Source organism: Heloderma suspectum, chromosome 4 (genome assembly GCF_057233095.1).
Source record: "Heloderma suspectum isolate Gila_16-S chromosome 4, 16-S_ref, whole genome shotgun sequence".
In the NCBI taxonomy this organism is placed as follows: domain Eukaryota; kingdom Metazoa; phylum Chordata; class Lepidosauria; order Squamata; family Helodermatidae; genus Heloderma; species Heloderma suspectum.
In genome coordinates, this window is record NC_139461.1 from 70,888,677 (window position 1) to 70,913,826 (window position 25,150).

The window sequence follows — 25,150 nt, forward strand, 5'->3', positions numbered from 1 at the left end:
AAGCTGGTCATTATAAAACTGTTGTTGTCTCATTCTTCCCTCACCATCCCTTTTGTGTTGTGTCTTTAGATTGTAAGCCTGTGGGCAGGGAACGTCTTGTTTATTACTGATTCCATGTAAGTTGTTCTGGGAGCCTTTTTAGCTGAACAGCGGGGTGAATAATAATACTAACCCAAAGTACTATGTAATGGCAAAATAAGAAGATTCACTTTCAATTCCATTCAGTTATTGACTATCCATGTACAAGCATATGGCAGCTTTAATAATTCCAAATGTTTCCTGATTGCGCCACTACCAAAGATCAATCTGTTAATTTAGCTCAGTAAAACAAAGTTTTTACATTTTTAGACATGGTTTGAAAACTGTTTTATTCCAGAAGCCCTTTTTGGATAATGATTTGTTTAATAACCTCATTTTTTAAAATTATCTCTTGTGTTTTTAACTGTTATGGATTTTATTGTAATTTTGATGTTTTTTCTTCTTTCATTTAAAAGCTGACTAGGGAAAACTTGTTCTAAAAGATGAACTATAAATAATAAAATAAAAGTCAGTATAACACCAGAATCGTGTGGATCAATAGCATATATTGATATTCAATACAAGTATAATTCTGGGTCTGTCAAGTCCCCCGTGGCAATTCACCATAGGCCCTAAAAAGCATTCCTATGGTAGTATTATAATCTCTACATCCAAAATCATCATTAGTTGAAGAAATTACTCTTAACACTTCAAAAAGAGTCTCTCATCCCTGAAGTAGCAAGGGTCAAAATGGCCTAGTTTGGAACTTGATACATTAATACACTTTTTAAATTATTTTATTAATTCACTCTGGGAATCTCAAGTGCTTGTCCTCTTGAATTCAGGTCCTTTCCCATAGAATATGGGTGGGTAACTTCCATCCAATGGGAGGGCGAGCAGTGCAAAGGGGAATCCCCTTGTTATGTCCTTGTGATTCCCCTGCGGGAGCTGCAGCTGCTCACTCATCAAGCGCTTGCAGGAGCTAAGTGCTGGCTGAGGGTGCTTCAGTCCTGCTTCTGCATGGGGAACGAGAAGCAGGAGCAAAGCCAACTGCGCACTCATCTGGTGTTTGTAGAAGTTCCTGCAAGTGTTCATTCTATAGCCTAGGATGAGATCATCAGCTTTTCTAGACATGAACACCATGCTAGCTTAACTCAGGTATTCACGAGTTGCTACTAATGGAACGGTCACCATAAACCCCACCATTGGTGAGGTTGTGCTGACAGAAAACAACAGAACCTTCAAGATTTAATTAGAGGAAGTGAGAAGGTGCATAAATACATCCTTGCCTTATAAATAAATGTGCTTATTTGGAAAAAGAAGAGATTTGAAGCTATAGCTTACCATTTCATTCTCTTGACTTCGACCAGGAACTTTAAGAGGCAATAGTGGAGGCCATAAACTGTCTATCAGGCTAAAAAGCCCCAGCACTCTTTGAAAACAAAAACAAGGAAGCAAAACACAAATCTGGTAAAATCTAGCTTTAAAATTTAGAATGCTGTATTCAAAGTAAAAGGGTAATAATTTGAAACAATACATGATGCTGAAAGGAAATTCATGTCATATTTGCTCACTACATTTTAGATTTTAGTTGCCCTGATCAATACTACAACCCTACACATATCGACTTGGAAGTAAGTCTCACTGAGTTCAAAGGGGCTTACTCCTAGATAAGTAGGTGAAGGAATGGAGCCTAAGGCCATACTTACCTGGAAGTAAGTTCCACTGAACTTATTGCAACTTACTTCTGAGGAAAGGCCAACAAACAAGCTACAAGAGATTACTATAGTGCTTGTATATACTGATAAAACCCTTACAAAGATGGAACAGCAGTTCTTAGAGACACCGATTGTGGGAGGAGAAAAAAAGGGAAAGTTGGTTGTGCGTCTGTGAAAAGGCACGGGGGAAAGATAAAAGTATCTCCAGCAGCAACAGAGAAATGGGTAATGGGTATGGGACTCCACATCTGCCATATTCAGCTAGAAACACTGACCCAAGAAGAAATGTCAGGGATATGAGACTAGTGGAAGATGAAAGGTAAACGGTAGAAAAAAATGGAAATCATCAGTAAGAACGTATAAGAACTAATGAGAGAAACCAGAATGCTTGTAGAATGAAAATGTAGTGGGACAAGGACTAAGCCCTATGGCTCAGCTATGAGAACAGGAAAGATGAAGATAAGTTATGTCATCAAGGAGGTAGAGGAGAGAAGGAAGGTCAAACAGACAGAATAGCTTAATGAAAACACAATGATAATTGAATAATTATCTCCTCCTGACAAAACAAGAGTTAATTGGAAGGTTCTAGGGCTCCATTCAATGCAAGTCATAAACTAGCATTATCAACTGGGGAGGGGCAGAGACAATCTTCTAGCAGGCCAGGTACTTCACCTCCATGGATGACACCTGATTCAAAATAATTACCATCCACAAGACACAAACTACTGTGACCATAATGCTAATGCGTTTCCAACTCCTCACTGACGCACAACAAATTAAATTATATGGGATAAGGATGACAAGTCAAAATAAAGATGGTTTTAGCCATTTTTGAGCATGGCTTTTATTTTCTGCAACACGTGCTCAAAACCTGAAGGCTAATTTCAACTTAGTGATAGCTTCTACTAGCACAGCCTCTACTCCATGGAAGACGTTACCCGAATTGGTAGAAACCACTGTTCTGGTTCTTTTCCTACACAGAATGACAAACAATGGAAAAATGAACCTAGAAATTCTACACAATAAACTTCAGTATATTGCCCTCTTTTCCTCACAATCACTCATTAGTCACCCGCTGTTAAGCTGCTGTAAAATATTCAGGTTAAGGTAAAAGAGTTTAGGGAAGGCTGGTAATCATGTATGAGTAAGCATAACAGTATGAAAGGATGCCAGGAAACAAAGATACTGCTTCACATATTGTTAATCCAGTTGATTTAGTAACGATACAATTCTAGTCATCCTCTCTAAAAAACAGAAAATATACACAGAAGAGCAACAAAAACAATCAGGGATATGGAATGCCTTTCTTATGAGGAAAAGCTAAGACGACAGCAGCTCTTCAGCTTAAGGCCAGGTCACATTGTCAGTTCTTCCATGCAACCATGTACATGAGAGAATGGAGAAATGCTAGCAAATTTCTCCTCACGGGGAAATGCTAGCATCAACTAGGCTGTACGTGTTGGGAACAACATTAGATTTATCAAGCATATTTATAAGTGCTTTAGAATAGTAGAACCATAGTGACCGACCTTTCTGGTGAGAGACTCAAAAGTCAAGCCTGAAGTACTAGACAGAGTGGCACACTACCAAGGACCAAAGTAGATATGCAGCACTCTCCTCCCCTTGTACCTTGGGGTGCTTCCAGATAAAGCTTTTACTGTGTAATCACCCTACCCCATTCATGGAATTTTACAGGGGGTCCAGATGCCATCATCTTCTATTTGTAATCCTCCTGTGTTTTCTCAGCGCTTCTTGCATCTTTTTTCTTACCACAAAAAATCCATTAATGAGGGGAAGATGGAATAGGTGCCCAACACCTTTTGATTGGTAGAGCCTAGAAGCCCTAATACACAGGCAACTAATTGTCTTGTGACACTTATTCCATATATGTGTTAGTCTTTATTATTTATTTAGTCTTTATTATTCCATAAATGTGTTAGTCTTTAAGGTGCTACAATGCTCTGCTGCAACAGATTAAGACAGCTATCCTTGTGGAGGATATTCTTATGGTGTTTTTGTTACCTTCCTCTCGTGACTCTCTGCAAAATTTTAATTCCAGATAAACTGCAGTGTTTTCCTTCCCATCTTTTGCTACATTTTTCTATTGGTTCCCAAGAAGAAAATAGGACTTGAAACCGTATTTCACTGAATATTCCATAGGTATCCTGAAGAAGGAGGCACAATCTGCAAAAAAGAGTATTAAAATTTAGGCCATTAATGGCACACTCATAAGAGTTCTCAGACATCTCGGAATTAAAGATTTCTTCGTAGGATAGAAGTCTTTTATCTGCCCCACCCCCCTTTAAGGTTTATGAAATTCTGATGAAAACTGAATTCATCATAACTGTTAACCAACTGCTTTGTTATGCAAGTTTAAAGCAGCGGGGGGGGGGGGGACCTCTTTCAGCCCAAGTGCTGAATTCAAATTCAGAGAAGGGGGGGCTGTATGCCAGTGGTGAGTGGGATTGAAGGCAAAGGAGATGGGGCCAAAGGTAAAATGGGTGGGGACCCAAAAATCCCAGTATATTGTAGCTTAAAGCTCTTATGCTGCCAGGAACTAAGCCTTAGGAGAGGCATTTCAGCCTTTTAGAATGGGGAACAAACTGCACAAAAGGAAGAAACCACCAAATGCTCAGTGGCTGGGGGAAAGGGGATGGGGGCATAGCTGTCTGGGAAATCCTGGTGGGCCAGACTGGGACCCCAGGAGAGCCAAATTTGACCCCTAGGCCTGAGGTTCCCCAGCCCTGGTTTAAAGGATCCAGTTGAAAGGAGCTCCAGGATCAGGGCTGAGGAGCCCTCTGGCTAAGACCTTGGAGAGCCGCTGCCAGTCAAGGTAGACAATATTGAGCTATATAGACCAATGCCCTGACTCAACAACTTCAAGTGTTTATATTGAGAAATTATAGGAAGGAATGTCACATTCCAGTTTGAGGTATCACTGTGCGCGCACACACTTCTAATTTTTCTCCTAAAACAGTGATTCCTAGTTCTTTTTACTCTAGTGGCTACCTGTAGTAATATGCTGGATTGAGTTCCAGCACTCTTCCCCCTGCTACAGATATCTCAGCCTCAGCCCAATGGCTTCTAAAGTCTGTTCCCACAATTTGTTCTACAATTTGTTCTTCAATTGCTCATTCTGTCTAAGATCTACAAGAAATCACTGGGGAAAGTCATCTGGGGCTTCAGCTGAGGTGTCATCAATATGCAGATGACACCCAGTTCTATTTCTCCTTTTTGTCAGAGTCAGATGAGGCAAAGAAAGTGCTGAACAGGTGCCTGAGGTCAGTAATGGACTGGATGTGAGCAAATAAATTCAGGCTCAATCCAGATAAGATGGAAATACTATTGGTGGGTGGTTCATCTGACCACGGTGGTATTCTCCCTGTTCTGAATGAGGTTGGACTTTTCTGAAGGAATAGAGATGCAGCTTGGTGGTGGTGCTGTTTGATCCAGTCCTCACTCAAGATGCCCAGCTGGCATCCATGTCATAAAATGCCATTCCCCAACTGAGGTTGGTGCATCAATGGCAGCCTACTCTGGACTGAGATAGCCTGGTCACAGTTATCCATGCCCCGGTAACTTCTAGATTAGATTATAGCAACAAACTGAACGTACAGCTCTGAAGAAAAATCAGTACATAAATTACTGCAAATTATAGTCGGTAGAGATGGTTGACAGGAATCAACTGCATGGCAAGTATCTTGCTGGTATTAAATGTCTCTCTTGGCTTCCTGTTTTGTTTTGAGGTACAGTTCAAAGTGATGGCTTTGTCCTTTAAAGCTTTATATGGCTTAGGACCCAGGCATCTAAAGGACCACTTGCTCCCAAATGAATTTGCCTAATGGTTAGGCCCTTCTCTGGGTGTCCGTCTTCAAAGGTTAGGCAGGTGGTGACACAGAGAGGGCCTTCTCTGTGGTGGCATCTTAGTTGTGGAACACTTTATCTAGAGATGTTTGCCTGGCAACTAGTTTGCTTAGTTTTAGATGCAGGGTTAAAACTACTTTATTTGCCAAAGCTTAACTGAGTATTTTACTGTTCTTCCCGAGGTTTATCATCATGCTATTTTATGGTTTGTGTTTTTAATGCTTATAGTAGGTTAAAATAATGTTGTGTTCTTATATTTTATTTTTCTGTAAGCCAGTCTATAAATTTCTTGGAAATAAATAGTTGGGCTAGAAATATTTTAAATGAATAAAATTAATTTGCAGTAGTACTGTCCCTGGAAAAATCTGAACCTTCATATATCATCCTTTAAAAAAAGAAGCCTCCTACCTCATATCAGCTGCATAGTCTTACATAATGAAGCAATCATTCCTATACTCAGTTCCAGCTGAGAACCGTTCCCTTACCGCTGCCCTCCTCAACCTGGTGCCCTCCAGATGTTTTGGACTTCAACTCTCTACAGGGAAACAGGTTGGGGAAGGCTGCCTTAACTAAGAACAGCCATACAGAAACTGTTGCACTCAGAAAGGGGGTGAAAACTTTGGCTATTGGGCAGTATAGAAATGTAATAAATAAATACATACAAACAAAACAAAACAAAACTACAGCCAGATAACCATCCAACCTCACTCTGCTATACTTCCAGGAAGTCTTTGCAGGAAGGAACTGTGACTCTAGATGTGGATACCTTATTGAAAAAAGGGAGGTAAAATTATTAAGCACCTTCACCTTACTAACCGAGCTCTGTCAACTGCACCCCTCCCTAATTGTTCTCAATATTGTTTTCTGTGGCTGTTTTTACTCTGTTGCTGTCATGTTAATATTATATTGTTGATTTTCACATTGTATTTTAGTTATGTAAACTGCTTTGAACCTTCTCAGAAAAGCAGCATCTAAATAAATAAATGTTTTTGTTGACTGCATTTTTATCCCATCCTTTCTCCAAGTTCAGAATTGCATATTGGCATTGCATGAAATCAGGAATTCGGCCAGTGCTGAGAGAAGCAGCTGCTCATCCCAGTGCCAGCCAAGTACCTGTCTCCATACTGAGAGAGGCACAGAACTCTGTGCCTCTCTCAGCATGGAGGAAGAAGGGGGGGGGTTGGTTGGTTGATATCAGTGGGTGTGGCCACATCCCCTGACATCATCATCTGGCTTGTGAAGGGCCTGGTGGGTAGCATTCTGGTCACCCACCTATATTTAGTTCTGTATCCCCAGTATACATGTTTTCCCACCATCACTTCCAAATAATGGTTACAAATGCAGGTGCCTTGCAGGCAGCAGCTAAAGTACAAGAGAACCTCTCCTTTTTTTGTAAAAAGGTGGGGTAGAAATGTAAATTTAAAAAAACTGAACTGTGGTAAGAGTCAATTCATTAGTGGTAAGGAAATACCTTCCAGGGAAAAGCATTCTGCTTGTAGCTCAACATCAAAACAAGTGGAAACTGTCCTGGGGTAAAACTGATTTTCCCCTCAGTTAATGCTGCAAAAACATGTGCAGGTGCCCCAAGACAAGAAGGCTTTTAGATGTGTGGTTGCCACTGGAAAGAGCATAAAGATAAGAGTGTGAGAACAGAGGGATGAAAAACTCACACGATTAACTGGGAAGAGCAAAGAGGCAAAGGCAGGGTGTGATAAGAAAATAGGCAGATTGGGATTTTTTTTTCTTTCTCTATGACTGCAGCCTAATTCTCCTTGAAATGGTAAACCTGTGTCTCAGGTTTATGCAGGTGGGGACTTGCATGACTGAATGTTCCCGCATACCAAAAAAATTACAAATAAAAAACCCCTACATATAGAAAACTGGCTCGTCAGTGAGAAGGCTAGAGTAGATCTCTTCTCCCTAACATCTAGCTTTTTATGTGGAGGGATTTTTTTATTTTTATATGGAGGAGCATTCAGTCATCTGAGCCCCCACCTGCAATCAGCCCAGCCACAGGTTTACCAAGTTCAATGAGCATTAGGCCACAATGAATTTCATTTCAAAGCTTGGGAATGTTCTGTTAATATCCCAAAAGAGCTGGAGGCAGGGAAGAGGGAAGGCGAGGCCAATTACTTTGCATTGTTTTTATGACTGTGGTGGTAATGCTTAGATTTATTCATTTTTCAGTGGATATTTGGAAAATATGATATTGTGCCATTATGCTGCCCCCTCCTCATTAGTCATCCTTCTTGGGAAAGGTGGAAAACGGATTTTAATTCTGTAACGAAATGGCTATATAAACCCCATAAAATGGTTGGAGTTCCCTTTGTTCCCCCAAAGAGTAGGGCTGAATAGTATTCCACACAACAGGTACAGTTTAAAAGAAACGGCCTCCTGATGATGCCAGCAATGTCATGGAATAGCATTAATACAGGAGGAAGTAAGGGCAAAACAAGGGGTTTGTAATGCTCTTGCAGAAAAGAACAGCAAAGACAATCAATACATTGTGGAAATAAATCTATTTTATAAAGGATGGAGAACGACTGCTCAGGCTTCTGTTTATGTATTTAATCACTGGAAGCATGGAGGAGGTGGGGGAAAAGGCAGACGCTAACAGAAAGTTTTAAGTACACAGCCAATTTGCCTGATATCAGTGGCAACATTTGCTCATCCAAGATAGGGCGATGCTGTTCGTGTTTGCTCCTGGAGGAAAAACGTATCTCTCTGTGTATGTATGTATGTGCACTCCTAGCAGGGACCAAAACATGAAGAGGTTGCACACACACATAATAGGACCTCTGTGCTCCATTCTCTTAGTCAAAACAGGCACAAAACTGTGCCAACACAGTTCCAATTCAACAACTTGTCTGGTCAAGTCTTAAGGTGGAGCTCCTTAACTTCTACTGGTGTGGCCTGGAATCAAACGGCAACTTTGAGACGCCACCCAAGCTGGATTTAACTTATCTGAACCTATCAAATACAAACAAAAGCCCTCCACCCACTGCACATGTTATCTCTAGAGCGATCAGAATCAGGGAGACAGATGTATAGGCACAAAAGGACACAAATATCAGCCTATTTTCTGTCCTGTAAAAATCAGTCTATTTTCTATCTAGCCTACATGAGTTCCTTGGTAAAAGACACCTTATTTGTAGTTGCCTAAAGAGCTCTTCCATATCATTTTTATATATCCTATGTAGTAGTGATGAAGATACCAAGAAAATAAAAGCAGCAACAATTAGAACTTAAACAGCATTGATCAAAATTACAATTAACCTGAAAATATCTTTGTTATCTTTTCTCTGGTGTTGCTACTGGAAATGGAAATACTTGTTTTTGCCCTAATTAAAGCAATGTTCTCTATGATCAATTAGGGCAAAAGGCGATTTCCATTTCCACTGGCAGCACCAGAAAAATATGCATTTTGAGGCGACTAGACAAGATTTTGAAAGGACAAGATCTGCCTTGAATGTTAGAATCTTCCCAAATTCTCCTTCTCCAGAACTGATACAAGTTGTTCATTTAGGCTGCATTCCTATACCCACTTACCTGGGAGTAAGTCCCACTGAACTCACTGGAGCTTAGCTTTGAATATATATGTATAGGATTGCACTGTTGTTTATTCTGGAGAACCCAGATAACGTTGCTTTCCACCACAATGAATTCCGAAGTTCTCCCCAGTGTCCTCCAATTTTTTCAAGTCCTTATTTGTGACAATTTCATTCAACTTCCAACAGGATTGCATAGGGGCACTGACCTATGCCTTCTATGGAGGACTACTCCATGATGTGGGTAATAACATGGCTGATAACAATGTCTTGGTTATGAAGTCCCTTTTCCATACAGTTTTGCTTTCATATTGCCTTATCTGACTACACCTATGTCATGCGTTTTCCTGCAACATGACACTTCCTAGCATTAGCATTCACCTTTTGAAACGTCTGGACTTTTTTGCTCAATAGCACAACCATTTTTATATATAACAAATGTATTATACTTAAAATGTAATTTACATTAAAAAAACTGTTTCTTTTCTTTTTTTTAAACATGCAGAATTTTTTGAGTGTGTCCTTACAGGCAGTTTTTAAAAAGCCTGGGTTACTGCCCTCCTGTAATCTGGCAGATATGCCCACCAGTACTGTGCCATTCACATATACATTTCTAGTGGATTTCCTGCTAGCAGGAAAAACAGCTCTATGTGTGGAACTACAGTTGTAATTCCAACTCTAGCAGGTTGTAGTAGAGCATTAACTATGTAGCACTAAAGGGCCGTATTGTGAAATGCACAGAAATACCTCCATATTCTGCATTAATGCCCCAATCCTATATATATATATATAGTTATTCAAAAAGCATTAGTTCTATTGATCTGAATGGAATTTACATTCAAGAATGCTGAGGCCTGCAGCCTTCCACCTAGTTAAAACTTTAATTTAAAATGTGGTTAATAATCTCTAGGAGCTGGACTAAGGGTGGGCAACAGTGCCCCCCCCCCCCCGCCACACTGCTGAAAGTCATGGTGGCAGCAAAAAGGTTGGTGGTTGGCTGCCAAATTTCAGCAGCAAAATGCTATGGAGTGGCATAACAGCCAAATGAGCTTGAGAACAAGCTAAATTTTACCTTTTTACCTCTCTGTAGCACCATTTTGTTTTTTACTGCCACTGCTGCCACACTCAACAGCAGGAGTATGGCCTACAAAGGGGGTGGTCCGGAGGAGGGGGTGAAAATGGCCTCCGGACCACTTTTTTGTAACCTGGCCAAAAAAAGGTAAGAAAAAAGGAGGATAAAAAAGACAGCTGTAAAAGCCTCTCCCCCCATCCAAAACACCAATATATTTGTGCACACAAATATATTGGGAATTAAATCTTGCAGCTGTATGTTTTGTTTTTGTCAGCAACTAAACCCCCTTGCACTCCCTGCCATGCACCTACTTCACCTTCCCCGGCGATTGCCCAGATCCCCCCGCCCAATGTCTAATTCACCTCACAAAAATACATAATCAAATGTGTCTGAGGCACTACTGGAAACTAGGGTACTGGGTTATCCCAGGCACAAGACATCCAGTCCAGAGAGAGTAGGGAAATGGCAGCAACGGAGGGACATGACTAAGATTTAGACTTAAGCAAGCACTGAAAAATCCACCTATCACAAGATTCCATTATTTTCCTCTGTGTTTAACTATCAATCTATGGCTATGGATTCACAATCATATTGCCAGTTTTCACTGTACAAGAAGCATACACTGATCAAGTAAAGGGCAAGAATTATCCTTATCCCCTCTAATCACTCCAAATACATCCTAAGTCATTAACCACCAGGACGGGCTCATTCTCCAAACTACAACCCAATTTCCCACTCAGAGAAATAGAAGAGGGAGGAGGAGGAATCTTGAGCATCTGCACCAAAGTCACTCAAGTCCTGCTCAGTCCAAATTTTACTCAGTTCATCCTCACAGCACTCTTGTGAAAATTGTGATTATAATTACAGATCAGAAACTGAGGCTGAATCAGAGTGAGTTGTTTGAGACCATACAAAGAAGGCCATACATCTGTGGTAAAGGCTCCCGAAGTTCAATACAGGATAGCTTCTGAACATGTACAGCATTCCCCCAGCACTTAGCCTTCCTGGGCAGAGGGCATGCCTCTCAGGTTGACTTGAGTCTTGAGGCATCTCAATAAGGCAAAGTCTAGGGAGAAACGGGCGGGGCGGGGCGGGGCGGGGGGGACAAACAGGGAGAAGAAAGAAATTTGAAAACAACAAAGAAAAAGAAAGGGATATCCAGGGAGGAAAGAGTGAATGGCAGAGGCAGAAAGGAGTGATACAAAAAGCAACAATAGGCAAGGAGATAGGCAAAATGCCTCATTTAAGTCAGATCTCACTAGGGCTTGGTCCCAGATTCTGTCCTAAAACTTGAGAGATGACCATACTGGTAAGCATGGTCAAAGTTAGTTTGAGGGGAGGTAAAACAGGCCTCGTTTTGTACTCTTACCCCACCTGTAAAATGGATACCAGGAGGCAAGGGAGATAAAGAGGCAGAAAGTGGTGATGAAACATGACCATTGGTATACTACTCAGTAGCACAAATGGAATATCAATTCAAGTTTTTGTCTGCCAGCCGCAGACTTATCCGCCCTGCAATACTGGACTGCATGTTTGAAGAATGCAAACAGTGGATACATTTTCTTTGAAGTGTTCAGGAAACAGTGGAACCTGGGGGCTTAACTTTTGCTTTGAACCACTGAGTCACCCAAATGAGTTTAACTCTGTGCAGGCCCAGGGCCCCCCTAGGACTGGCAAAGAACCCACTGCCCTAATAGTACTGCTACTCTGCCTTTGCATGAAATATCCAGTAATTAAAAAAAAAAAAAACAGCATTAGAGAATCTCAGTTTGCAAGACCAACCTCTGACAAAATACATAGACTCATTGAATAAGGGCCCCGAAGATCCTAGAACTGGTGCTGACCCTGTGGATTAAGAGTTAGTTTAAGGTAAAGCTAATCAAACTGAATAAAGGGACATATGCGGGATTTTATGTAGATTTAATTAAGCAGTATTAAATTCTAACCCCTAGAACATAGGTTAATTAATCTACCTACCGAACTTGTGCAGGCAAGTCTTAATAAGATTTCTTTCACTCTTTTTTATACTTCTATGCCTTCAGGAATAGAAGCCCAGGCAAACAGTTATTATGGGATGCAGGCCAGTCAACAGGAATCCACACATAGGCAAAGACTTTTACATTTTACTGCCTATAGGAGCGGGACATGGTAAATACGATAAAGAATAAGCATGTTGCTGGGGAATGCATTTCTATCAAGTGTAGAATGGAAGTCAGAGGTTTTAATTATTATTTTTCATAGAATACATTTAAGACGTAAGTATTTTTAAGCACAGCAATGCTGGCTTACTGTCTTACTATATCTGGTAGGTACTTTTTAATCTAATTGTATTCCTATATGGATTTTCATATTCAGAAACATTTAAATGATAAATCTCTTAGGCTTACTCAAAGCAATATTAAAGCTGTGCTCTAACACTTATATTTATTTATTTAATTTCGTATCCGCTTTTCATGATAAAATAATCCCCAAACAGGATATTTACTTTTGGTAAGTATTCTATTAATTTTAGATGATTTTAAATACATTCATGGATGATAAGGATAAGCTATAATGTAGAAGCTCTACCTAATACTCTTAAATTACAAATCACTTTGCCCATCACACACATAAACACAGCCACATGCTCCTTACATGCCCCCCTCTGCCTGATTTGAGGTACCTCTGGACCCACAAATCCCATGCCTTCCTAGATCTTCCACTTGGACCAAGAGTAGATTACTTTGCATCTCCCTCCACCAGTATCAGCCCTGACTGGGTAAAGGATGTCAAGCAGGTCTGGTTGGCTGGAGAAAGGCCTGAGAATAAAGTGCTGGTCTCTTTACAAATCCATTACACCCAGCATGATGGTCTAGCTTCCGTTACATAGCAACTTACCCATCATTCTGTATTTGAAGCATCCTCCATATGTACAGGCCAGAATTTCCCCCTTGATGGTTCTGTCTACCAGAAGTAGACTGGATATATCTCTTAATTCTAACATTTTACTTATACCTTCCTCAGCTATTGAAAGGAACCAATGGCCCATCTACTTCTCTCTCTATATATATTGGTCACGGCATGTCCCAAGTGTGAAAACTCTGCCCAGGCCCACATGCCATACCTGATTGGAGGTTACACTTACACACACACACACACACACACACACACATCAACCCTCTCCCCTAATTTGACAGGATTAAAAAATAGGCATAATCCACTATAAAAAGTTGTCTTTCCTCTGAACATCACGAGAAATCCATGCTGATGCATGTAAGCTGAAGACCTCTTAGTTACTGTGTAGTTTAGTTAGACAGTGAACTGGGGTTTGTTTTTTGGTTAGTTCCTGTTTTACCTCTTGTCCCTTACATCCCAATCGCTAATCTTAATAAAGCTTCTTGATTCATAATGTAGAGTTGACTGCATACTGCTGACAACTCAAGGTTCTTTTCCCTGTGTGCCAGGCTGCACGTCCATGCAATGTGCTTTGACTAAGGGGAGATAAGGCGAAAACAGGCAGAACTCACTCAATGGAGACTGAGGAGTTAACTGGTGGTTGCCTCCTCCTAGGCTTAGATTCAATCTCCAACTCCTGTAGTTCCTCTTGTTCAAGATTTAGCGTCAACTGAGAAATGGTGGCAGTCATAAATCAGGGTGCCTTAGGCTAGTCATGGCCCCTCAATAGCTGGGTAATCTCTACAGAGGATTCTAAAGGCAAAACCTCATATATGAACTGTTAAACTGGACAATGGCAATCTCGACCACAAGTGATCAACTACCACACCACAGGGCACATCTAGTTCCCATAACCACATCTGCTCCAGACTAGAAGGACAAGGTGCTGCTTCTTACCTGGCAGGTACCTTCTCCAATGGGAAATAAGAAGCTACTCAGAAGAATTCTGCAGGACAAAAGCAGTGTACAAAAGAGCTGTATGTCACTTATAGCTTGGCAAGCACCACTGCCATCAAGAAATGATAGATCAACAATGCAGAAGCCACTGGAGGAATCTATGGGGTTTTCAGCCTGGGAAGGCCTGGGCTCTCTCTCTGCCAAATTGGTCCAGGGGAGAGGACAGTGATGCCATGGTGTGTGTGTGTGTGTGTGTGTGTGTGCGCGCAAGAGAGGGGGGGGTGTTCTCTAGTTACTGAGCAAAATTGTTAAGTTCAATTTCCCCAGTTGAAAAACCTGGCCAGTTTGATCTAGACATACAGAATCAATAAACACCCTCATGTGAGAAAATGCCAACGTGTTATGTTTTTGACAGCTTAGCTAACATAGATATGTTCTTTCTAAGAAAATGCCTTTTCAAAAATCCCATTAAAACTACAATAATGCAAATAAAATTGTACTGATGAATAGATAATTCTTTATTCATACTGGAAGATTTCACCTTTGAATAACCAGAAGCAATATGTTTACAGAGACAAGTATAGTTTCTTAGTATTTATTCAGCCACTCTCTGAAATCTATGAATGGGACGCTAAAATAATTAGTAAATATACTATGAAACTAGAACTTAAAAACGGAGAGTTCACATGTTTTAAAAACTGAAAGAACATTCAAAGATCTTAGTAAAATGAAGCAAACATAAACAAAACATCACAGCTTCAATGATTGTGCAAGGCAAATGAAATGTAACAGAGTTGATTATGGAATGGTGCCTACATTTGGGATGATATTCTTTCTACTGTTTAATGTAACACCATCCCACTGAAACTCAACTAAAAATATACCCTACTTTTCAGCAAAATAAGCTACAGAACGAACAGAGCAAGAAAGCATAAGAGAAGGGATTTGCTGGGGATTCTCATTTGGCAAAAAGACAACTCGTTCTTCAAGTTTCTAATGTTGGTTCTCTTCCCATCCTCCTCTCCAAACACACACACTTCAGTTGTTTTCACTTCTCCGCTCTTTTGCTGGCTCTGTTTCATAGGTGCATGCCTATGACTGAGAGAACTGTGTGTGTATTCGAGTAGACTGTTTACAAAAGTTATGGTAGCACTTCTCAGCAGCCCATCGAGAATTCCAGGAAATGGCCTCTGTTATTTTATTCTAGGTCAATGTCGGCTCATGACAGGCAGCAAAGCTGACACAGGACAGCTCGCTCAGCCTTACAATCCCGTAGTGAGGCCTCAATGGGTGGGAGAGAGAGGGAGGGAGGGAGAGCAGACGAATGAGCCATGAGTGGGCGGAGTGCCTTCTCAGCACTCGACCGACCACAGCACAAGGAATTATGATAAACACTACTCTGGAAACAAGATGCAACAGCACATTGTGTTCTTCTTCAGAAAAACATTGAGACTTCAGCTCACTTCAAGTAAACAGTTAATCTTGTTTACCTTTTTCTAATTTGATGAGATGTTAAACTGAACAATTCAGTTTGCACATGAAACAAGAGTTTCTTTTCCCTGCAGAATTTAACTTCTTTATTTTACTCTCAGCAGCACCCTGCCACAAATCAGTCCAATATGCAAAGTTTCTATTATCTGCATGCACTAAGGTTTTTTGTTTTCTGTTTGTTTTGCTAAAACTGACTTAACGTGGTGCCAAACCAATGTGTCTTGCAGGCAGAATAAGTGTTGGAATTAATATAGGACTTTCCTTCTTGAAAGTTTGTAATAGATATATAAATACATGACTAATTCATAAAGAGTGGGTGGGAAAACACTGTCAGGGAATGGAGATTACATTCCAACCCCCAACATCTAGAGCAAAGAATGTGGACCTTTAATGAGAACTGGGATGCTTTTTAGTCTACTCTTAACAAATTCACAATACTAATTATACAAAAATTAAAATTAAGAGGACACTAAAGTTCTTAATTGCAATATATTTAAGTATTTATTGATTTAGTATCTATATGTGTTATATTATCTTTTGCTGACTGTGTACGATCTACCAGGGTTGAGGAACCTGTGGTCATCCAGATGCCATCGGACTACAATCCCATGATCCCCAACCATGGGTCATGCTGGGTGGGGCTGATGGGAATTGGAATCCAACCTTTGGAAGGTCACAGTTCTCCACTCTGATCCAGGCCTATGATAGCATACAACTGTAAAATGTGCTAGTTACAGATAAATGTTTGAATAATCCAACATTGTCCATAGTTACTGAACATGTAATTCATGTTACTTCAAAACAGAAAAATCAACAAATATGTTCCCATTTTGTCCTTGGATACACAGTTGACGAATACGTAGTTAGAAAATGAAGTCGTATTGATTTTCTTGTAGGATGAAGCCACTTTGTACCTCTTTATTAGTTAATGATAGCTTCTCTCCATGCTATATAATTCCAGTTTCTCAAAAATAAGGAATACTAGATTGAAAGGAAATTTAAAATAATTATGAAAACTAATAAGCTGATATAACCATTTAAAACATATTAATAAGCAGTTATTTTAGGATTTAACTTGGTGGGATTTTGCATAATGCATTTTAAAGCCACATAATCAAAATGCTTCCTAATATATGAAAATCCCTTCTGTCCTAAACATAACTCCACATTTTTGGTTTGATGTTTAGGCACTGACGACAACAGTTGTGAATTCCTAACAGTTGTGACTTCTAGATGCCCAAATGACCTTGCATTTGTGATTTTTGCAGTCATATGAGTGGGATGACAATCACAGCTTTCTGCAGTACTATATGGTTTGGTTTGCACATAGTGCTAATCCCTGGTGTGGTTTGTTGAAATCTGGCTTGTAGTTGTGTCTGAACTCATCCCTGCAAACAAAGCACAGTTTGTTAACCAGCTATAACCCATAAATTATATGGGCTCATATAACCCATGAGCCCTGTTCACACATAATGACAACCTATTGATTTAAAAACCAATAGGTTGTTGGGGACGTGCAGACATGCTGCCTGCAGCACACCCACCTCTTCTGCTTTACTGCACAACCCATGATTGGCTCCTTCATAATTTGTACAGCATGATGTGCAAATGAGAATCACTGGGTTGTTTAGGGGCTAAAAGGAAAGGAAAGGTTCCTCCTGTGCAAGCACTGAGTCATTGCTGACCCCTAGAGGGACGCCGCTTTCGCTGGCATTTTCATGGCAGACTGTAGCAGGGTGGTTTGCCATTGCCTTCCCCAGTCGTGACTACCTTTCCCCCAGCAAGCTGGGTACTCATTTTACCGACCTCGGAAGGATGGAGGGCTGAGTTGACCTGAGCCGGCTACCTGGCACCCAGCTTCTGCTGGGATTGAACTCAGGTCGTGGGGAGAGTTTTCAGTTGCAATTAATCCATGGTTTGTTGTTGGGTTAATTGCTGGGTTGATTAGCCCCTAACCAACCCAGTGGTCTGGGTTCACATTTCACACCACACAACCTATAAAGGAGATGATTGTGAATTGTGTGGTAAAGCGGAAGAAGTACCCACTTGTGCACAACAACCCGGTTTTTAAACTGATGGGTTGGCGTTACATGTGGTTTGTTGTTAGCTTATAAAGTCTGGCTTCTTTAAACCATGGCTTGTTGTGATGTCTAAACCCAGACACGTGGCTTATCCCTGGCTTGCTTGCCTGGCTGGTTGCCCTGAAACAGGGGTGCCTAGCAAGAGCAGCTGAAACTGCTTTGAAGGTTGGCAAAATGGGCAGGAGAGAAACAAGCCAAAAATAGGGAAAACAAGTTGCAGTTTGTTTGCTCATCTGCAACAGAATTCATGGCTAAAGCAACAAACCCTGGTTAATATAAACCATTGCTAATTTAAACAATAGCTTAGCATTGAATGCGAACACAGTCTATATGTGTGCAAACGGATCCCAGACAAGCATACCCTCTCTAATCACCTTTCTTCCCTATATATGAGACTATGCAAGCCCTAGGGCTGAAAAGTGGGGCAAAAATACGTACATACACATGTATAAATAAATAAACTCAACCACACTAGGCCACCCTCTACCATTACTCTTTCAGCTTGCACTTTATAATAGATAATGGGCAATATTAATTATTTCCACCATCTGTATGCACAAGAAGAACCTGCAACACAAGCTAGGATTTCCTTGGACCATTCTGTGAAGCTATTTAAATAGCATGCTCACATTCAACATATTTCCTTTTCTGCAGTGCTATGCCTGTAATGCATAAAAGCAAACTGTCGGATACAGTCTGAGGTCATTCTCCAGGTTATTTAGAATCAGGTCTCAATGGGTACTACTTGGACATATTGAAGGGCTTTAAAGCTCTTACTCACACAAAATGAAAGTGAAGTGGCATGTGAAAATGAGCACTGCCTGGTAGCAAATTCTCTCATTGCACTATAAGACTATAAGAAGACCCATGCTGGATCAGACCAAAAGTCCATCTAGTCCAGCATTCTGTTTACACAGCGGCCAACCCGCTGTCGACGGGAAGCCCACAAGCAGGACATGAGTGCAACAGCACCACTATGATTTCATTCAACATGTATGCATGGCTACTCCTACCCTACATGCAAAATGCACAGTCCTTCTCCATACAATTAATCAAGATTAAAGTCCTTGGAGTGTAAGAGGGGAATGATATAAACAGTTTCTTATGTACTCTGTCCTTGCTTCAGGATGAAGGCACACAACTACTTTTTCCATGATTTTGCTACATCAAGGTAGAAATGAAAATAGTATGTGAAATTAGTCTGATGAGAGACATTTGGGTTTGTGTTCAACAAAACCTTGCCATAGTAGGAATGAGGAACTGTCCCAGAAAAAGTTTCCCACAACACACAGACTCTGTTGTGGCCCAGCCAAAACTCAACAACCTTGGTTTTCTTCCTGTCTTTCAATGATTTGTCCTACTACCTCCTGCATCAGTAATGGAACCACAGATCCCATCCCTGGCAAAGACAGTGGGACACCCTATTCTTCTGAGCTACTCTCACAGCTGCCTATCTGTGGTGTGCAGAGAGGAGCCCCACCCTCATGACATAGGGCCTAAAAAGAAACCTTTGTGCCACTACAGCAAGCCATTTTCTAGTCCTCCCTGTTCCCTATAAAAGATCATACTCCACCATTTCAGGAAGACAGCCCCAAATTTATTAGTAGTAATATTTTTATTATACTATTCTACAGATAGAAAATCCAGACTGAGTTAATTTGCCCACAGCCAGTTAGCGAAAAGAGATTTCAGTACAGGTCTCCTAAATCCAAGACAATATTAGTCACTGAGGCTGCAATCCTATGTTCATTTATTCTGGAGTAATTCCAACTAAATTTAGTAGGACTTACTTCTGAGTAAACAAGCAGGATCAGGCTGTATCACTCTTAAGAGAAACCAGAAGGCCTCCATTTGGTTAAAGGACTAAGCAATATTTACAAAACACTATGCAAGTTTTAAAGTTGCAATGATGGAGATGTGTGTGCGTGTGTTAAAGAGGGGGAAAACATGCTTCTGAGTAAGGGCATGGTGTAAAACCCTATTCTACAGCTCAGTTTTAAGATGGTAATGGATGAAACATTTGCAGACTTGATTGGATTAGCGCTGTGTGTTGTGTAAAAGATGTCATGCAACACAGAGGCATGTTGGAACAAAGGAGCAGTTGAAGATCTTCCTCCGTAAAGTTTAACAACTATTTGTTAGCCATGCTTGTTTCTGGTACTGATCAGAACTTATTTCAATGTCTTGTTAAGACAGAAAAGACCAGTTAAAATGTCTTTCATTTATTACCTGAAGATTAATTTTAAGAAGTGCACTAGGTACATAATCAATAGAACCCAAATCAGTGATGCTACTTCATGGTTAGAGGGCAGGATCTAGCACTCCCTTCAGACAAAATCCCATCTTAAACTTAAAGAAGGGATTTAGCTATACATTGACATGACAGACATAACTGGACAGAAAAAATGGGTGATGTCTGGCCCTTTATGACCATACGCAGATTGGCACCAAAGGTTTTGGTGTTTTCACTCAGTCGGCCTTCCAACCGGTAAAAGACATATGCAAGAATTTTGAAAACCAAAACCTGTTAAATACAGTAGCATTTGGAATAATTTTATAGAACAAGAATTGTTTTATTTTTAATGTCTCTTTTTAAAAAATGTGGTTTTAAAAAAAGGGTGAGAGACATCATCTAAACTGCTGTGAGAATAAGGAAGAATGATAATCAAAGTTAATCAACAGCAGCCTCACGCTTATATAGGCCTTTTCATCCCAAAACACCTCAAAGAGCTTGACAAACTATCTTCAGAATAGATCTTCATTTGACTTTTCTGCTCCAGCCACATGACCAGTATTTCCATGACTGGAATGAGATTCCCTTTATCAGTAGTGAAAAACAGGTCTATTTACTAGTAGCCAAAGGCTTAACACAAAAGCAAAGAATGCCATATCTAATCTAAACTACAGAGGGAATTGAGGGAGTCTGAAGGTAATCACACAAATTAGAACTGGACAAGGGCATTTTGTTAACATCATCAGTTAACTCCTATCCAAACTGCATGAGTAATTTAGAATGAGTAGTTTTTAGACTTGGATTTTATCTCTTATCTGAACGAGAATACCTGTAGTAGCACATACTAGGGCAGTAGTACTACTGTGTGCTGGGACAATGGCTCAGTACTGATTCTGACAAAAAATAAGGTCTTGTAAAGAATCAGCCATATCCTATACTATGAAGCTACACCAGTCCATAGTTCACTGGTTTGGAATACCAATTTGTTGAGCTCATAGTAACACAGTTGTACAAGGTGGCATTTTCTCCCATTCTTCTCCAGTTTGTAAGGTACAACAAGTTTTTTGTGAGACTCTGAAAACGTGCGCACAAAGCCAGCTGCCTTGTAGATGAATGCATAAAAGCTTTTTTAAAATCTTAAACCCTTTACTCTCGATGAAACTCTTTCTGATTGCTCTGAAACTACATGAACTACAAAGCCAATTACTTTGAAGAACTACAAAGTTCTTTAACATCATACCCCCACCCCTTCACTGAAACTCTTAACTGATTACTGTGAACTGCAAGACCAGAAAATCTGAACAACTAAACAGTCTTTAGTTTGCTGAATATCTTCTGTATTTGGGTCAATTCTCTTGATTGTTCCTTGCAAACATTTTTTGTGGTTGCAATCACATACCCAAATCAAAAACTCCTCTCTTGTTCTCATGCATGCAGCTAGATGCTTGTTTGTTTTTGCTTTGTTTTTTAAAGCAATTTTCACTCTAGCAGCTCTCCAAGGTGAAAAGAAAAATCCTGTTTTAAAATGCTTTTTGTAATTCAACAAATATATTTTTTCTATGTGGATTTCTCTTGCTCAGATAGTTAGATTTCTTGCCCACAGATTTGGTTTGAACTTTTTTATTCAAACTTTCAGATCCGCTCTTCCTTAGGATATATGATGAGAGCAAAACAGAACACCAGCATAATCGTTCATCAACACAAGCTGGTGCAAAGATACATTAATTTTACTCATTAGACATCTCTCATTCATTGGGACAACTTGGCGCAACAATACTCCTTGGGCTTCCTAGTGCTCGAAGGCATTGGGCACTTATTCCATATTTCCCTCCTTAAACTGATTAGTTCTGGTAAGAAAAAAGACAGAAGAAATGATGGGAAAACACGGGAAAGGTACAAATATTTGAGCCAGGGTGACCACGGGGTAAAAGCTTGAAAAAATCCAAAGGATGGCCGCCTCATACTTAAAATTCAGATGGAAAATTCAGACGGAAAATTCTTTACATTTTCTCACCCTTCCAAAGTTACGGAATATCCCCCCTTCCACAGGGTACAAATGATCCTGTGAAAGGGAGTGAGGGTGGATATTTCAACACAATCAAGCCTTTGTGTACCTTTTGTATTTAAAAGTGCAAGTTCTTGTTGATAGTTCTTGCTGTTATTGTTTCTAACACTCTCCCTCATAACATATTCTCCTCCGGAGTATAGTTTGTTTTTCTCTCAAGTGACATTGTGACAAAACTATACTGCCCCATCACTGCATTTGATGTAGTTTGATTGGGTGGCAGCAGGGAGTGGGTATGGCCAGGCCTGAACAGCATGCCTTAATTTGTCAGCACCGCCATGTTAATTATGCTGGCCCTGCTTCAGATGTGCATATGTTGGGAGAGGGAGCAGCATTATGCATATGGTTGTGCCATCAAGTATAGGCTCATGGGCCAGGAGTTTTGCCCAGTGCCAATGCTGGGCCACCCAGCACTGTCTGCAACTCATGTGGTAGAGGAATAAGTACAGGGCATGAGTTCCCATACCCATTTACACATCACATTTACAAAGAAATTCTATTGATGTAATGTAACTGTCACAGGAACAACTGCCTGGGGATGGGGGAGAAGAGATTTGTGTCTAAGAAAAGGATCTGGAAGGGTAAATCAGTCTAGCCCAGCAAGTAAAATTTAAATTATGACAAGGATATTATGTTATAGATCTTATGGAAGCTTGTAAATAAGCGGAAGGGGGGTGTTTAGCTGTGAATTATGAGGATAAATAAGGCGGGATATAAATGTAATAAATACATAAAATAAATTGAGAAGGTACAATTTAACAAAGAGGCCTGGATTACCAGACAAAATCTCTAGAGAAGCAGTACATTTCTTCTCTCTCATTCACAACTCAGAACTACCACCTTTAACATGGCAAATTATGGACAGTCTAGCCACTCACTGCACAAGTAGGGCAGTGAGTAGGACATCAGGTACTTGCTGCAGCCACAATATATAATCTTGGAAATTCAATTCTATAATGTAAATTATTTTAATTATTCACTAGGGAATGGGGACAGCAAACAGAACATTATGCATTATACTTCTATAAAACTCTTACTAACTTTTTTCTGAATGTACACTTAATGCTGCTCTTTAGTTCCTACAGAAGCCCTTGTTTCCCTCTCAATTACATATTGGCTGTCATTTGAAAGGAAATTTTATGTTGACAAATAATATGGCTAAATTTGTCCATTCATCATCCATCTACTTGCTATATGAGCACCCAACAAAAAATATGAATCACTGGCAATCCTACTTACAAAGCCTATTAAACAATTTAGAAATAGACAACTTTAGAGACAAAACTAGTTTTAATTAACCGTATATTTTAAGTTAAGGGTTATCTTCTTTTTAAGCTCATATCCACAGCCAAGTACCAATTATATCTTTTAAGGCCCTTACGTGTGATACAGCTTCTTCAAAAGAGGATTTAAAGAGGCATGCAGAAATTCCTGTACTTATCCAACAGGACCTTCCAAGATTTCTGGGATTCAAAAGACAATGTGATCTTTAATTTTCCAATAGAGATTGCGAATGAGAAAAACAGGAAAGATGGGAAGGGAGTATGTTTTAAGGAATAGCCTCCTCCCCCAATGCATAAAACCCTGCCAGGTATAAACTTCATGTAGGATATCAAGATAAAAACAGGAATTCCAAAGGAGGGGAGAGAAGAACACTGCATTACAGTCCACAACATAGGGTGCAATCCTATGGCTGCCAGTCAGTGGCTAGACGGCCATAGGATACGTCAACTTCTGGGAACTGACCTCGGAGCCCACGCTCCGAGGTCAGTTCCTTGAGAAACAACCTTCCCCCTCCCCCCCCGCACTGCCTTGTAGGCAGCGCGGAACGGCCCCACACTCCGCGCTCAGAAGAGGAGCACAGATCAGCAAAAACGAGGTGTTCCTGGGGGTGTTCCGGGGCAGGGAAGGCGGAAATACCAGTACGACACTTCCAACGTGTTGTCCAGCAGCCGCTTCCCCCGCTCCATCTTCCCACGGTTAGACAGCCGAAATCGGCTGTTTAGCCACAAATGCAGGGTGGCTGAAGAGCAGAGGGGACGATTCCCTCCGCACTTCTCCTGCCCTGCATTGCATAGACGGTCACCTCCAAGTTCAGAGGCGGCTGCCTATCCCGGTACAATTTCTCCCTTAATTACTTTGCATGGATCAATATTTCATTATGTAACACCAATGTTCCATTATGGACCACAAGGCAGTTTACATCTAATTCTCTCCCATCCAGACACTGACCAGAGCTTCAGTAAGGTTGTTTCATTATATGCCTTTACTGGGGCCAATTTGTATAGCATTTTTTAATTTAAAAAGAGGTTTAGAATCTTTACCTCACTCATCCTCACAACAGCCCTTTGAAATCTCACTTATATAGTCTATATAAAAATCTCATTTTTACAGTTACTAAAGGAACATAAACTCTTGACTAAGTAAGATATCAACTCAGGTCCATATCCAGCTCCCTATCTATCATACTACACTGGTCTAGGCCAACCTTACAAGAAAGGAACATAAAGCAGTTACTTTGGGCAGGAGATTCCAGACAAGATGCTGTTTTCCTTCCTCCAGTTTCAATCTGTGCTTGATGGGGTTTCACTCCCCCTGAAGACTCACACTGGCAGTTTGGGTGTACTTGGTGGCCAGGAATGTGTTTGCGCAGCTGAGGCTAGTGAGCCAACTGCGCCCATTCCTATAGATATCTGATCCTGCCATGGTCTCACATGCCTTAGTTACATCCCGTTTGGATTACTATAACATGCTCTATGTGGGGGTCTCTTCAAAAAACTGTTTAGAAACTTCAGCTGGTCCTGAATGCTGCAGCCAGACTGTTGACCGGAGCTTGTTACAAGGAGCATGTGACTTCCTTATTATAACAGCTTCACTGGCTACCAGTCTGTTTCCAGGCAGACCTATAAAGCCCTATACCACTTGGGACCAGGCTACCTGAAAGATCGCTTTCTCTCAGATGAGCCTGCCCGGTTCTTAAGGTCTTCTGGATAGACCCTTCTTTCAAGACCGCCACCTTTAGAGGTGAATTTGCTGGCGACACAAAGGAGGGCCTTCTCGGTGGCTGCTCCCTAGCTGTGGAACTCCCTGCCAAGGGAGGCTAGGTTTGCTCCTTCTCTGATATCCCTCAACCAGCAGGCAAAGACCACTTTATTCAAGTGCGCCTTTGGTGTGTCAGGCTTGAGGCTGTTTTTACTCTGTTCCTGTTGTGGTTTTAGTTGTGTTTAAT

At 40.7% G+C, this 25,150-nt stretch overlaps 1 protein-coding gene across 2 annotated transcripts in view; it reads right to left on the minus strand.

Annotated features, from left to right (window-relative positions):
* SPIDR (scaffold protein involved in DNA repair) overlaps positions 1–25,150 on the minus strand; it is a 294,732-nt gene that overhangs the window by 29,007 nt on the left and 240,575 nt on the right. For both annotated transcript variants that reach the window (XM_084849595.1, XM_084849596.1), the window contains exons 11-12: positions 3,759–3,920; positions 1,363–1,450 (exon numbers count right to left, since the gene is read on the minus strand). In XM_084849595.1, the coding sequence (XP_084705721.1) occupies positions 1,363–1,450; positions 3,759–3,920 (250 nt within the window). The remainder of the gene's footprint in view (positions 1–1,362; positions 1,451–3,758; positions 3,921–25,150) is intronic.